The sequence below is a fragment of the Lolium perenne genome, chromosome 7, assembly GCF_019359855.2.
Source record: "Lolium perenne isolate Kyuss_39 chromosome 7, Kyuss_2.0, whole genome shotgun sequence".
In the NCBI taxonomy this organism is placed as follows: domain Eukaryota; kingdom Viridiplantae; phylum Streptophyta; class Magnoliopsida; order Poales; family Poaceae; genus Lolium; species Lolium perenne.
Window position 1 is genome coordinate 220,560,250 of NC_067250.2, and position 15,501 is coordinate 220,575,750.

At 43.7% G+C, this 15,501-nt stretch overlaps 2 protein-coding genes across 2 annotated transcripts; both read left to right on the plus strand.

Moving 5' to 3' along the window:
• The first annotated feature begins 6,510 nt into the window (after window positions 1–6,510).
• Window positions 6,511–11,732, plus strand: LOC127313592 (uncharacterized). The gene is made up of 14 exons (XM_051344081.2): window positions 6,511–6,902; window positions 7,585–7,739; window positions 8,210–8,313; window positions 8,438–8,504; window positions 8,705–8,797; window positions 8,875–9,039; window positions 9,137–9,277; window positions 9,363–9,440; window positions 9,556–9,668; window positions 9,749–9,809; window positions 10,649–10,816; window positions 10,891–10,992; window positions 11,107–11,196; window positions 11,279–11,732. Exons 1-14 carry the CDS (start codon window positions 6,635–6,637, stop codon window positions 11,339–11,341), a joined length of 1,668 nt encoding a protein of 555 aa, XP_051200041.1. The 5' UTR covers window positions 6,511–6,634; the 3' UTR covers window positions 11,342–11,732.
• Window positions 11,733–12,940: 1,208 nt separating this feature from the next.
• LOC127315395 (protein ALP1-like) lies at window positions 12,941–13,577 on the plus strand. Its single transcript, XM_051345887.1, has 2 exons — window positions 12,941–12,994; window positions 13,077–13,577. The coding sequence occupies exons 1-2, from the start codon at window positions 12,941–12,943 to the stop codon at window positions 13,575–13,577; spliced, it is 555 nt and encodes a 184-aa protein (XP_051201847.1).
• The last annotated feature ends 1,924 nt before the right edge of the window (window positions 13,578–15,501 follow it).

Sequence of the window (15,501 nt, forward strand, 5' to 3'; positions counted from 1 at the left end):
GATCAGGTTTACCTCAAGGGAATGGTCCTGTAGTTCAACAGGCTTCATTTGAATACTGTTGATCTGATTCTGTATGTCATCAAGCTGATGTTGAATGGGCTTCTTTTTTTTGCACCATCTTTTAAGAGTCCCTGCCAGGTTAGTAGTTCTAGCATGGAAAGGTTTATGCATGGAAGATATCCAAGCCGATTTGGCAGTGTGTTCATAATCATCTTCCATTATCCACCAATTCTCAAACTTGAAATTAAGCTTTGGACGCCGAAATTGAGATTCAGTGGAAACAAGGATGGGAGCATGATCACTTAGCATAATTGGAAGATTAAAGACATTAGTGTTAGGAAACACACCACACCATTCTGCATTCGCAAGGCATCTATCGAGTCTTTCGAATACTAATTTAGAAGAGAAACGCTTGTTTGTCCACGTGTAAGCAGGGCCGCTAAAACCTAGATCAAACAAGCCACATTGCTTGACATAAGAATTGAAAGCACGTAAACGATACCTATTTACATTAACAGAAGTAGTGTCCTCATCCCTCATGATATTGTTGAGATCACCATAACAAACTACTGGTTTTCCAAGATTATCAAATACAAAACTAGAAACAAGATCCCAGATCATTCTAGTATCACGATGATGTGGATCGCCATAGACACAAGCAAGAGCAAACTCCATACTAGTCGCTATATGAACAACTACAGCTAAGATAACATAGTGGTTAAAGAATTTGACTGAGACATGAACTTCGTCTGACCATAGCAGCCAAAGCCCACCCGAAAGACCATTTGAAGGAACAACTAAACTATCAGCAGCATTAAACCGAGTGTTAAGATGGGGCAAAAGTTGGGTACCTGTATGATCTTCCATTTTATGAGATAGAGAAACTGGAGGTTGATTAGTCACTTTACTGGAAAGTAATGCAATTATTTCTACAAGACTTTGCTTTAAGTGGAGTCTCTATCTGTTGTCGACGGAAGCTTGCTGAGGTACTACACGGAGAGAGAACAACATGAATACAATGTTACATATGGTCAATCCAAAAAAGAAAATGATTCATTCGAGAAGAGAGAGAATATGCTTCTCTAAGATAGGCACGGTATGTATTACGCATACATGATCTCACATTCACAAGGTTGGGCACATGGAAGTTTGCGAGATTCCCCAGTTACTAGCTATATCATACTAGTTCATGGGACAGTGTGATTGAGAGGGCAGATAGAGATGAGAAGATACAACCCCTTAATCTTCCATAAGCTACTCAACTCAAAGCTGCAAATAGCAAGCACCAAAGGCTAGCTGCATATATACATACGCTCATGTAGGTAAAGAAGCTCCAGAGGTATTGGTAGTTTAGGTCTTGTTCTTGGTGTCACTGTACTTGTGGAAGTGCAGTAGCACGGGGCTCTTGCACCTGGGGCACTTGGGCTGCTTCTTCTCTTCCTCTGACTCCAGGAGCATCACGTACATGAGGCACTGGGGGCACCCAGCCACCACCATCGGCTTTTCCTCCTCCGCATCCGAAGACACGCACGAGCTTGCAGGCGACCCTATGGAGACTTCAACGCTGCTCGTTGTCTGGCTCATGCTTTGGCTTCCTACGTAAGTAGTGCCAAGCTAGATGGTGTGCAGTGTAAGTGGCTAGAGGGAAGAGGAAGAGAGGAGCCCCTGTTCTTCAGTGTGTGATTACCGTGGCCTGTGGTGCACCACCCACTCCCAGGACATTATATAACGGCTTGGAAAAGAAGAGGACATCCCAGAACCGAAATTTCTTAGATTTCTTTAAGCAGACAAGAGATTAAGCCACAGGTCAAAATCACTGCAGCTGAGGTGAAGTTTCTTTGCAAGAATTTAAGGTGAGGTGGAAGAGAAGAGAGAAATACGAAGTGAAACCAACTTAGCAACAATCAAGCATAAATGAGACACTGATTTGTCCTGTGACCAAGGCTTAAATGGAGCAAGAGGCTATGTTTGTACAATTGAGGATACATAACAGATAATATTAACTGCACAACTTGCACCTGTAATCTGGTGATGTCACTCCACCAGAGTGATTGGCTAATTGCTGGTACTAACTTTTCCTAAAAACCCTGGAATTGGCAAGTTACATCAACCTCGGAAAAAAAAAGCAAGTAACACTCTTCTCAATTTGGGCATTCAAATGCATGTAGTAGTGATGAAAGATGGTACACTACTAGTTCCAGAAGAAGTTAGTAGTTGGTACACCTTTACTCTAGGAAAAAAGTTTCTGGGGGTATACAGAACACTGAAGAAATCTGGACTTGCAAAAATAACACGAATCACATCTAGTCTAGTAGAGAAAGAGCTCTCAGCCTGATGTGCTACATTAAATGTTGTACTGTTAACATACCTAACCCTTGAATGAGAGAATGGTTAGAGACTTACATTTATAACAAAATGTAAGTGATTGGACTTAGTTTACAGGGAAATTTTCCTTTAATCAGCCTAAACTGCATAAAAACAACATTCCAGCATTCTATTTCAGTTACTGTATACATTCTACGAGATAATGATCACCTTAAAGTGACATAAAACTCAGTCACCGCAATATCAACCGCTATCCTGCCTCTACACGCTTTAAGATTGAACAGAGCCTTCCAATTGTTAGGTGAATCAAAGTGAAACAAAATTTGATAGGTTAACAAACTGACTGACCGGATAACTTTCATATTTGGGAAGGTATATCGATTGTGCTAAAAAAAAAATTGGTTAGACAAAACAAACAAAATGCAAGACCCTGCCTATTTGATCAAGTGTCCTCTAGTGAAACAGAGGAATAGAAGAGCGATGCTTACATATCAATGAAAACTCTACATGGTGCCTTCGCATGAAAGAAAATCCCCAAGCAACATAATGAGGGTGGCCAGTTACAACTCAAAGGAACTGACTTAACTGAAAAACCAGTAATGTTATTCGTGGGTCATTTGATTATTTCTATATAGTATAGTGAATGCAGCTCGAAGTAGTTGGTGCGCACCGATTCTACTTTATGTGTGAACTATGAACCTAACAATTACCGTGTGGTGTCAAATCTCGGAAGTTACTAGCTCGTCTATGGGCACAACTGTTACACCAACCTTTGGTTGGACTTGAGGCTTGGTGTGGAGCACATGTCATATCATTAATCTAGAGAAGTAGCATATACAATCAGGTGCAAGAATTGGAAGCAGCTAGCCGACTCAAACGAGCTACAGGTCTCTTAGGATCATGGATACGATTTAGGCTGAAAGATATTTGAAATGAAGTCAGAAGGATATCTGAAGGTGTACCTGTTTCAGTCCAGTGTGATGTGTCAGTGTCACCAATATGCAGGATTTAGAAAACTCTCTATTACCTATTGCATTGGCAGCACACAACTTCAGCAAACAGGAGCAAGTGGCAACCACCTGCCTTTCTCAAACAAATGCCGTATGAAACTGACAGAAACTGGCACCTATCATGTCTTGATGTATCACATACACTTTCATATCATGTAAATAGCAGTCCTATTTATATTTACAGATATATAGATATAATAACTGCATTACCAGCATCTGATGCAGTTGATCTTGCTTCCCGTATGCTTGTAGTTAAAATAACTGAACTGGTGCTTACAAGTTGAAAAGCATCCTATACAATGGTAAGATAAAATCATCTCCTGCACTGAATTGATTGTGACTTCAGCACACACACACTCATACAGTGATACTAGGTGTCACTGAAAAGGAGAGTAAACAGAATGAATTGACACTTGAAGATTCGAACCATGGGATCCAGCCGGGAAAGAACCACCTTGCGGAATGGGGGCGCCGCCGAACACGGCCGGGGACGGGACCAACTCCGGCCCGGTCCGACAGTATCTGCATCCTAGGGCATGCCCCGTCTACCTTCTCCTTCCACACCCGCCTCCGGCGGAGAACCCGACCGATCGTTGCGGCCGGGTTGGTCGGGCGGGATCGTGGTTGGAGGATCTGACTTTGGGGTTTTGGGGTTTGGGAGGGAAGGGCAGGAGGGGGGGGGGCGGATTTTCCGAGTCGAGCCTTTGGAATCTATCCAGACGGTCCTCGGGAAATTCGGTATTGTGTTGTAGAACTTACTTGGGATGCTCTTGCTCCCAATAACAAGAGAGCCTTTTGCTTCCGTGCCCTTCCTCTTCAAACTTTAGCCTATGTATAGATGGTCAGGATCTTCTTTTGTGAACCTATTTATATTCTATTATTCTTTTTCTATCAACTTGATTGGTTGGAGGGGAGAGGGGGACACCAGAGCACGCCTATGTATAAACACATGAAAATGCCAACATAGGTTTAACTATGAATCCAACCCAACGAAATCAAAATACAGTGACTAATAATGTGTTAGGTACCGCTTCGCCTTGGGAGACACACACATGAGGTGATTAGGGTTCCCCGGCCCCGAGCCTCCTATTGGCACCGCCACCGATCTACCTCGCTTGTGCGGCATTCGGGCCATGGAATCGGCGGATCTCGGTCCCCGTCGGCGGGAGGGCCCCTTTCTTCTAGTTTTAGGGTTTAAGTTTGGTGGGGCGGTGCTCAGGTGGTGGCGGCAACGTATTCTTCAATAAAGTTTCCCGGCTTCAGCCTCGTCTCGGTGGACGGTGGCGATGTTGAGAAGTTTGTGGGGGTGTGGTTCTCAAGGACTTGTCATGGCTATGGGGATCTCCAGATTATCAAGGAGCTTCATCGATGGATATTTCTTCTTCTTTGTCTCTGGGATGGATGTGGTCCCGCCCAGCGACTTTTCGTCCGCAACCAACAATGTCAGGATGGCTCAGGGAGGAGCAGCAACAGCGGCGTGCCATCGACACGGTCTGGAGGTTGGAGATGAATTGACATCCCAAGGATTTCGTTGTAATTTTTGTTTTTGTTGAGGTGTTTTGTATTGTTCGATGTTTCTTTTAATGACACGGTCCTTTTCGCAAAAAAAAAACAGCGACTAGTAGTAGAAGTTTATTTTGCTACAATGAAATTATTATTTTTGCGAAAAAGATAAATGATTGTATGTAGAGAATTAATAGTGCGTATATCTCATAAACCTCCCGCTAGAAATTATATAAAATTATAGTGTAGTTCAATAATTTATTTATTCTTTAGTGGTCTTTTTTTACCTTGAACCACCCTCATCTATATGAGAATTTATATAGATTGAACCTCAAAAGATCTGCCAAAATATGCTCGATCCAAAAGAGTAATTACTAATTAGTTTAGTTTTAAATAGCCATTATCTATAGTTGCATAAGATCTGTTTTAAGGCATTAATGTCTAAGGCCCTAAGCAAACACACACCATCGCGATATAAACACATAGATATCTTGGGAGGCGAAAGGCCTCTTTCTTCGATTACAAGAGTGCTGGATCTCCACAACGGCAAACCATAGAACACGCCTCCATTACTCTAAGATGCTACTATCTCTCCGCATAAGGATTCATGATTCGAACGGCCATCAAATTCATCCTTCCTGCTCTTTGATCAAATTGTGGCATTTGTCTTCTCCCCCTCATCTCCATCATCGATGTCTTTGCTGCCGCCTCGCGTGCCTCCAATCCATCACCTCCCATACGAATCCAAAAATACGGTGCATTATTGTGAATTACAAAAATATTGTGAATTATGCGAGATCGGCCATTCAAATATCTAAAAAAAAAGGTTCCTGGAAAAGAAGGTATATATTGCATTACAAAATTTAGTTATGCATACCAACAATGTTGCAACTAGAAAAGCATTTGGGCCAAGATATGTTATAATCTTGCAAAATTAATAATATGAATTTAATGGCATCATGTTTGTATGTGCTTTGTTTGGTTGTGGATGTACGCTTGGGTCACCGACTCACCGTGAATTGTTAGGCACAAATTTCCCACGTTCGCTTCGAGTCAGATAATACCCATAGCTCCGCTTGGATTAGAATATATCATGCCTAAAAATAGAATAGTGGTGATAACGAGGAAGCCAACGAGTTGATAGACACCTCACCGACTCTTACGCACGCCATAGACAATGTGCTTTATGTCGCAATGGACTTCTAGCGCTTTCGTAGAATTTAGAACTTGATCATCCCGTTTGGATTTGGCCTCACAAATATATACCTCTTCATCAGCGTAAAAAATGATACTACCCTCTACATCCAACAAAAGATATCTTAACTTTAACTAATTTTAAATATATGTAGGCGCGATTTAATATATAGATACATCCATGATTAGGGAGTATAACAATAACATTACAAATTAAGTTACTCCATGATATGGTTCCGTGAGATCGGCCATAATAATTAGTTGAAGCACCGCATGACAACTATGGCAACCGGTTTCAGAAAAAACTATGGCAACCTGCACATGTTGTATGCAAAATGTCATCAATACAGTGAAAATCCACGATTAGATCGCACATGGTAAGTTTTATGCATCCGACCCCCAAAAGCGAAACAAAATACCAAGGCAGCCCACGCCGCCACCTCTGCTAGCAGTCGAGACTCGAGAGTTGAGGTCTCGAAGAGGACTTGGTTTGATTGACGAGTCTGCCTGACACCAATCAGATCGGCAGCACGCACGCAGCAGCGGCAGCGGGCTGCATCTGCATCTCCGCCCCAGAACCCCACCGCCGCCGGCCGCCGGCCATGCCTCCCTCCGGCGAGGTGCTCGCCTCCGTCTCCTCCGCGCTCGCCGTCCTGCTCCTCCTCCTCGCCTGCGTCGAGCTCGGCGACGCCGCCGCCGCCGTCGGCGTCTACCGCCTCATCCAGTACGACCTCGCCGGCGCCCCGCTCGGCTCGCGCGCCGCCGCGCTCAACCACCACGCCGCCGCGCTCCCGCTCCCCGCCGCCGCCGACCTCTCCCGCTCCGCGCTCGTCGCGCCGCTGCTCGACCTCCCGCTCTCCTTCCTCCGAGGTACCCACCCCTACTCCCCGACCCCTCGTCGTACCAGCAACGCTGTAGCGGACGAGCTCTTCCCTGCTCTAGCTAGAATTGCGCTCGATCTACGCGCCGCCGCTTCGCATTGCCTGGATACCTACCTGCTGGATCGAGATGCGTACTAAGTGTTGCCGATGTCCTTTCCGATTTCGTACGTAAGATGCCCGTCTGTATTGGCGCATTTTGGTTAGTACCGTGCTGCTACATTCTGCTTGTTTAGTTACAGCAACCAGACGATATCCAGGATGAGCTCTATGCTTAGGCTTCAAGTATGCCTTAAATTACTATCAATCTGCCTTGCTTGCTACTTACTCTTGCCAAATTTTATGCGCTCACTCGTGCGCCATCACAATCGTCGGATCGTCTTCAAGTAGTATGCCTCAAGTTATATCACCTGGCTTGCTTGTTACTTACTCTTGCCAAATCTTACGCACCCACTCGTGCGGCATTACAATTGTCGAATCGTGACATCTAAACAACAACAGGCACGAGTCAACAATGGTGTTCCGTCATGCTCATTATTAGCCACCTGAAAAAATAGCATGGTTTTTCAATTGTCGGCATGCGGTATTAATTGTTTGCCACGTGGAAATTGCTTGAATTAATAGTTTCTGTCTGTACTGCTGACGGACTGTCGTTTTCATTACCTACTTCTCAGAGTACCTGGCGGAGAAAAAGCATCTTGGAGGGTTGCTCATTCTGCTCCCGACAAACCTCGGCGCTAAGAATGGTGACGTAAACGGCGATGACAAGGGGCAACCAAAGAGCGTGCTGGCTGAGCTGGAAAAACTGCTGGTGCATGCAGAAGTCCCAGTAAGTCGTGAATTTCTCACCGTCTATGTCTCTACCTTTGCTTGAAATTTGTGTATGCTCCGTTACAATAGCTAGTTTGTTATATCACATAGCTCCACAGAAATAGCACTTCAAAGTGCAAACAGTCGGCTTTAACACAATAAATGTGCATTCAGCTTCTGCAATCTATTTGGCAATTAGCTACATCGCTCAACATAAATGTATTGCATTTGAATTCTTGAGTAGTATACTCTTAGCTGTTAACCAAACTTCTCCTTTGTTCTGAAACATGAACCCTTTAAATTGCTACTGGTACATCATCAGAAGCTTTGGTCTCATTTATATTATACAATGTTTCCTGATTATTCTTTCAGATTTGCTCCTGCTATTTGTTCCAGTCGAAATATGTCCTGCCACCCTCTTTGTTCAGCGATTCACTTTTGTAATTTGATATAATACTTTCCCTAAATCATGTGCATTACTCCATGCAGTTTCCAGTGTATTTCGCTTTCCATGACGACAATATGGATGACCTATTGGCAGATATCCGTAAAATTGCCTCTTCTGGCCAGCCGGCCTCTGCATCGACAGGAGGGTAATACTTGAAATAGAAACTGATCACTCTCGAGTTTCCAGCATTTTGCACCATAAGCATTGTAACAGTTGACTTAAATTGTCTACCTCCTGCATGGTCTTCATTTTCTTCATGTGACTTGTAGATACAAGCTTATAGTACCATCGGCAGAACCTAAAAAGGTGGCATCTCCAACAATTTCAAATATCCAGGTAAACTGTATATGAAATTTACTATCTACTTCAGAATCTATTTATAATCCTCCTTGTGAAACAATATACACCACTACGATTGGCTGCTATATGCTGGAAGTGATTGTTACACCTGATATATGATTTAGCAAATTAGTAGTGTGTGTCATGCTGTTTCATGAGATGTCAACCTGCCTGAGTTGAGTATCTTTGAGTTGCAGGGATGGTTACCTGGATTGAAAGGAGAGGGTGATGCTGAACAGCTTCCAACTATTGCCATAGTTGCAAACTATGATACTTTTGGTGCTGCACCTGTATGTCACCCAAAAAATGTTTTGAGAATCTTCTTTGATATTCTTTTATATATTTTTTATAATACATATTTTCTCAGGCGCTTTCCGTGGGAAGCGACAGCAATGGAAGTGGAGCAGTGGCTCTCCTGGAAATTTCACGAATTTTTTCACGCCTCTATTCAAATCCTAAGACCAGAGGCAAGTTTAATCTTCTCTTTGGCTTAACATCTGGTGGACCCTACAATTACAATGGGACTAGCAAGGTTAGTGCTCATCTTGTGCCATGATGAAAATCTTTTGCATATTCTCCGTCAATTACTCAACTAACAGAGCTCCCATGTTTTTAAAATTTGGTTACAGTGGCTTAGAAGTTTTGATCAGCGTGTGCGCGAGAGCATCGACTATGCAATTTGCTTGAATAGTGTTGGTTCTTGGAGCAGTGATCTCTGGATGCATGTATCGAAGCCTCCAGAGAATCCTTACATCAAGCAAATCTTTGAGGTATGATGCCTGTTCCCAGCTTTTTGGTCCATAACCTCAGCTGTCTGCAAATTTCATTTACAACTCCGAATTTGTTTGCTTTCAGGATTTTTCAGATGTCTCCAAGGAAATGGGCATTTCAGTTGGCATCAAGCACAAGAAGATTAATGTGTCAAACTCTAGAGTATGTTCTTGCTTTTCGAAGGATAGTTTTGTATCCATCAGTATTTCAGATAATCAATCGCGAGCATGATGGTATTTCATATATTTATTGCTGAAATGGCATGCTAATCTTACAGGTAGCATGGGAACACGAGCAATTCTCGAGGTTTAGAGTGACTGCACTAACTCTTTCAGAATTGTCTACCCCTCCTGAATTTTTAGAAAGCACTGGTGGTCTGGCTGACACTAGGCAAGTTACTTCTCATGCATCCTAATTCTCCTTTTACCGTCCTAGATTTTAATGTTTTACTTGTTGTTTTGTTGTCACAGAGAATCAGCTGATGTTGAGTCAGTAATGAGGACTGTCAGATTAGTTTCTGAGAGTCTCGCGGTAAGCTCATCATCTACGCTGGAAATTATAATTACTGTTTTATACACTAGTTAGATAATGTTGATGAAGTAATGGCTTCTTCAGAGTTAGATGTGTGTGAGAATGACCAGAGGGTCAGATGGTTAGCTCGAGTTGGTGGCTGCCCCGCAACCCGGGTTCAAATCTCCTCGAACGCGGAATTGTGGCTCATTTAGCTTCTTCTATAAGAATATGCCCTGGGTGCTAGTGCCCATGGGTCTCGTTTTTTTCAGAGTTAGATGTGTTGATGTTTCGTTTAATTTGCTTGTTGCATATAAGAATCTCCAAAGCTGGCAAGTGGCCACATCCGTTATACATGTATTGTCAGTGCTTCAACAAATATTCATTTAATATTTATTTGTCTAGGAAAAGGTATAAGTACGGACCAATTTTTTTTTTTAGCTTGGTTACAAATTTGGTTCAAATATTGACATCAGTAGTTAGTATGTATGATATAACTGTTCCACTGATTTTTCACTTACCATGAAGCTTCTCTTTTTAGGTGTAGCGTTGTGAAATATGCTGACAGAGAAGTTCATGTAATTATATTGGTGCATCAGTTACACTCAATTGTCTAACTGAGTAGAGAACTAGAGATGCCACTTTAGGAGATTCTGCTATTCATCCATGTTACACTGGTTTCATATTATTTAGGTAGCAGTTTGAATGGGATGCAAAAAAAAAAAAAAAATCATTAGCTATACAAAATGCTGCCATGATGAGTGATTGGAAGAACTAAAGTTACTTGTTGCATCTTGCTCTTTCTGAACCAGTACTTCTTACATTATGAAGTCTAATATACTAATAGTACCTCTCTGCAGAGACACATCTATGGATTGAGAGGAAGGAACATTGATGTTTTCGCTGAGGACAGCAGCTTAGCTATCAGTCCTCACTACATCCGATCCTGGCTGGATCTGTTTTCACGGACACCACGAGTTGCACCTTTTCTTCAGAAGAATGATCCCTTTATTGCAGCACTTAAAAAGGTTGCATACCTGCTTCCATCTAGTTCACCTTGTTCACAGTTTTAATGGAACCATGACACCATGTTTTGGTGCAGGAACTATCGGAGCATACTGCTGATGTGCATGTTCAAAATGATGTCCTTGATGGCATGTTCACTTTCTACGATGCAACAAAATCAACTTTAAATGTATATCAGGTAAGGGTTAATCACTTGCTTCAGATTTTATGTTTTATCTCACTTTATAAGTTGCTTTTGAGAAATGTCACTGTTGAAGTTACCTCATTCAGTCTCTGGTTCTTCAATATACAGGTTGCAAGTGTTACTTTTGATCTGTTGTTCCTTCTGGTGCTTGGTTCTTATCTAATCGTTCTCTTCAGTTTCCTTGTAATCACTACACGGGTATGGTTCGATTCATTTCTCTGAACATAATCTGAAGCTTTCTTTTCCTATATAACTGAGATCAATTTTTTCTCTTGACCAGGGCCTCGATGATCTCATTAACATATTCAGACGACCTCCGTCACGTAAAGTCAAGGGAGCATAGGATAGATTGGGTTTCATGTACTAGTAACGAGGAGGAGCGCAGGCCTAGTTAGAAGAGCTAGACACCCCAGGATGACAAGCTAGCTTTCCACAGCAGATAGACCTGTAATTTCAAAAATTTACTGTTGTTCTCTAGCCAATGTGAGTGGCTTCAGATTCTGCTAGGCAAAAACATTATTTCTTTTGCACACGAGGAATTTCGCTGTGTGTTATATTTTTTCCCATTTTTATGGTGCTGGCAGTTTTGGCTACTGTGAAGTTGAAGGCCTATTATCTGCACAAGAACAATCATCATGACTGTGTCTTGCCGTGTTATGTATGGATAAAACACCAACGCTGTACTCAAGTATGTACTTGGATACAGTGAAAGATATCTTTTGAATACTGTCAAAGCACAACTGTTGTGGAGATGAGATTGTTGCTCCATCACAGAACTTCACGTTCTGTGCTATTATTACTCAAGGTTTGACTAATAAATATTTTCTGTCGTTCTTGGGCATGTTTGTGTAGTCATGACTCTCAGGTAAACCAGACAGTGACATATTCATATGTGCATATGTCACATACGTAGTGTTAGCGACGTTAATTTTCTGATGGCAGCTTTTGTATAAATGTTGTAGGGCGTGTTTGGTTGCCTGGGTGTCCCTTGGCTCGCATCGGCCCAATTTTTTTCCGGTCGTTTGGTTCCTGGGCTTACTCGCGTTCTTGCTTAATACGGGTTTTAAAGCACCACTGGGATAGGCCCCCGAGGAATGCCTGGTTGTTCTCCAGGGCCAACCCTGGCGAGACGAAAACCGACAACGCCGTTCGCGCGAGCTCCGCCTCGGCATGGCGGGCGAAGGCTCCCTCTTCGGTTACCCTCTCCATTAGCCTCCTTCCAAATTTTGCCTTCCCCAATTTTCGCACCGGCGGTGGCGACCCAGATCTGCCAGCGCGCATCTCCCTTCGGTCTCTGGCGCCGGACCAGGGTCCTCTTCTCCAGCCGCGGCGGATCCTGCGCACATCTGCAACAGCTTTCGGTCGTGTCCTTCGTCCTCCATGACGGAGGTAAGGGAAAACTCCTCTGCTTTACTGTATTGTTAGATTCATGTTGGTAGAACTAGTTGGGTTCAATAAGACCGTTCGTAATGCATAGATCTTGTTTGAGTAGAGCGACCAGCTCCAGCTTGTGCATCACGCCGCAACACTCATCGTTTGCATACAAACATGGATCCTGATGGTGCACAAGAGAGAAATTAGGCATGCTGCTTTTTCTCGTGTGACTTACGGTCTTATGTTACAACGAGATTAAGAGAGGATTGCCAACCTAAACGACACCTACAACTGCAACAACGTAGAGGCTATCCAGATGCTACGGATGAGAAGAGCCCCTTTCTATGCACTTGTGAAAACGTTCATGGGTAGAGGACTGCTGACCGATAGCATCCACACAACTGTGGAAGAACAAGTCGCAATGTTTCTTCATGTCGTCGGTCATAACCAAAGGTTCAGAGTAATCCATAACACATTCAGGCGATCCACGGAGACCATCTCTCAGTACTTCTAGCAGGTGTTGTACGCAACTGGGGAGCTCAGAGGTGAAATGATCAAACCAACATCAATGAACACACCAACCAAGATCAAGAACAGCTACAGGTGGTTCCCCTATTTCAGGGTGAGTACAAAAGCATATGCCTTCTACCTATCAGATGTGTGGTACTGTCAGAAACATGACTGTATGCTAATTTTTTTTACAGGATTGCATTGGGGCTATTGATGATACTCATGTCATTGCAAAGGTATCGAGATCAATATCAGCAGCATTCCGCGGGAGGAAGTACTACACCAGCCAGAACGTGCTAGCAGCTGCGGATTTCGACATGAGGTTCACCTACGTTCTTGCTGGGTGGGAGGGTTCAGCTCATGATGCCAGCATCCTAGCCGACAGCTTGCCAAGGCCTGATGGGTTGCAAATCCCAAACGGTAAGTTCTACATTGGAGATGCTGGATATGCATGCCGACATGGAATTCTACCTCCCTTCAGAAAAACAAGGTACCACCTCAACGAGTTCTCTACGAAGCACCGACCTCTGAATGCGAGAGAGTTGTTCAATCCCAGACACTCAAACCTTAGAGTCACCATTGAGAGGGCCTTTGCTGCATTGAAGAACAGGTTCAAGGTCCTTGACCAAAAACCGTTCCACATGTTTGACACTCAGGTAAAGATGGTCCTTACTTGCTGCATTCTTCATAACTAGATCCTAGGTTGGGGAGAGGATGAGTTCTTCGAAGGGTTGTCACTTTTGATGAAGTAGAGATTGGCCATGGCGTGGACGCAGGCGACAATGATGCCTGGAAGGTGAAGAGGCAAGAGTGGGCAGACGCAATGTGGGAAGCCAGAGGCAACACCACCATCTGAGAAGTGAAGAAGTGAAGACGAAGTGAAGAAGAAGTGAAGTAGAAGATGTGAAGAAGAAGAATAACCCCCTATGATCCCCTGTTTCTCGAACCCCTTTTCGATCCCCGTATGTTGAACGACGCCGTTATGATAAACTGCATTTCGTAGTACCTAGGGAGCATCGTGTTATGAACTACCATTCGTAGTAGCTAGGGATGATTTCGTGAACTGCTATGCTTCGTAAGTTTGGAACTATCATGAACTGTGATTTTTGTGTGATGGAAGGTGAGAGCATGGTAAGGCTTCCCGTCGTAGAGAAGAGGTAACCTTAGACATGCCTGGATGGTACCAAACAGGCCTAATATCATCTCCATCGAGATTTGGGCTTGGCTGCAGGCAAACAAACATAAAGTCCTTTTTGGCCCAGCCGATGCAACTCGACCTACCAAACAACAGACCAATTTCAGCCCGTGGCTCGTTCTGGACGCACAAGTGTGCTTGCACCGCTGCGCTAATGAGCCACAAATCAGGCCCATGCAACCAAACACGCCCCTAGTGACCAGCGCGATTCTCCCTTGTTTCAGGGAACGAGGAACGGTTGACCGTTCTACCTCCGCCTCCATCCCTCAGTTCCCTCTCCTATGGCTGGTGTGGGAGGGATGAGAAACCCGATCAATGCATGAATATTTTACCCCTTCCGATTCATATTATTTTTCCTACGAACTGATCTATTAATAATCATCAACAATAGTACAAAGAGATCCAAAAGTAATAAAAATTACAAATAGGTCATTGGACCACCTAGCGACAACTATACACAGTAACGCGGGTCGAAGGCGCGCCGCCGTCCTCGCCCCTCCATCACCGGAGTGAGACAAAGCTTGTCGTAGGAGAGCTTGTTGTAGTAGACAAACATGAAGTAGTCGTGCTAAGGCCCCAAATGACCAGCGCACCAGAGCATCAACCGTCGCCAATGATGACAACCATAGATTAAAAGAGACTGACCCACCACACCATCGAACATGAAAACCGACCAGATCTTAGGAGATCCGTCGGACACACAACTCCACGCGCCCTTCGTCGGCGGTAGACGCACCACCGGAGCGAGGAAATGGCGGGGCAGACTTTATTCTGACTTCTGGAAGTAGCCACCGCCTCACCACCCCGAAGAAGACACTGAAAACAAACTAAACGAAGAAAGGAAAGCTTTCCACCGGTGAGAGGCCGCGATCCACCACATCTCCAGGGCCTCAAGGCCACTAGAGACGGAGCAGATCGACAGCGTCACCGGCGAGAGGGACGGAACCCTAGATGGGTTTCACGATCGCCTCCTATGTCCTTTTTACTCCGTAGTTCCGTTACGGAGTAAAGAGCACGGACATGCAATACATCCAATTCATATTATTTGATACTATTATAGATGTATCTAGACATATTTTAATCATAGATACATCTATTTTAGTGGCAAGTAATATGGATCAAAGGGAGCAATAGAAGCAGTATTTTCAATAGATTGGGTTTTCCTAGTCAGTCATTTTTTCCCTCCATGTCAATGAAGATAGCATCATCTACACTACGTGCTCTTCAGCCGATGATAAGAGCTTCCTGATGCGGTGTTGTTGGAAGATTAAAAAGTTCTCTACACATGATCATTCAGATGTTGCTTCGCTAGTTTTTCAATTTGCTTGTTTTTTTAGACTTCATTTTGTAATTGCTAGAGTTCGCTACTATAAATATATTACGATGTTACTGTTTGTAGAAAAAAAGCAAGGGTTGACCACGGG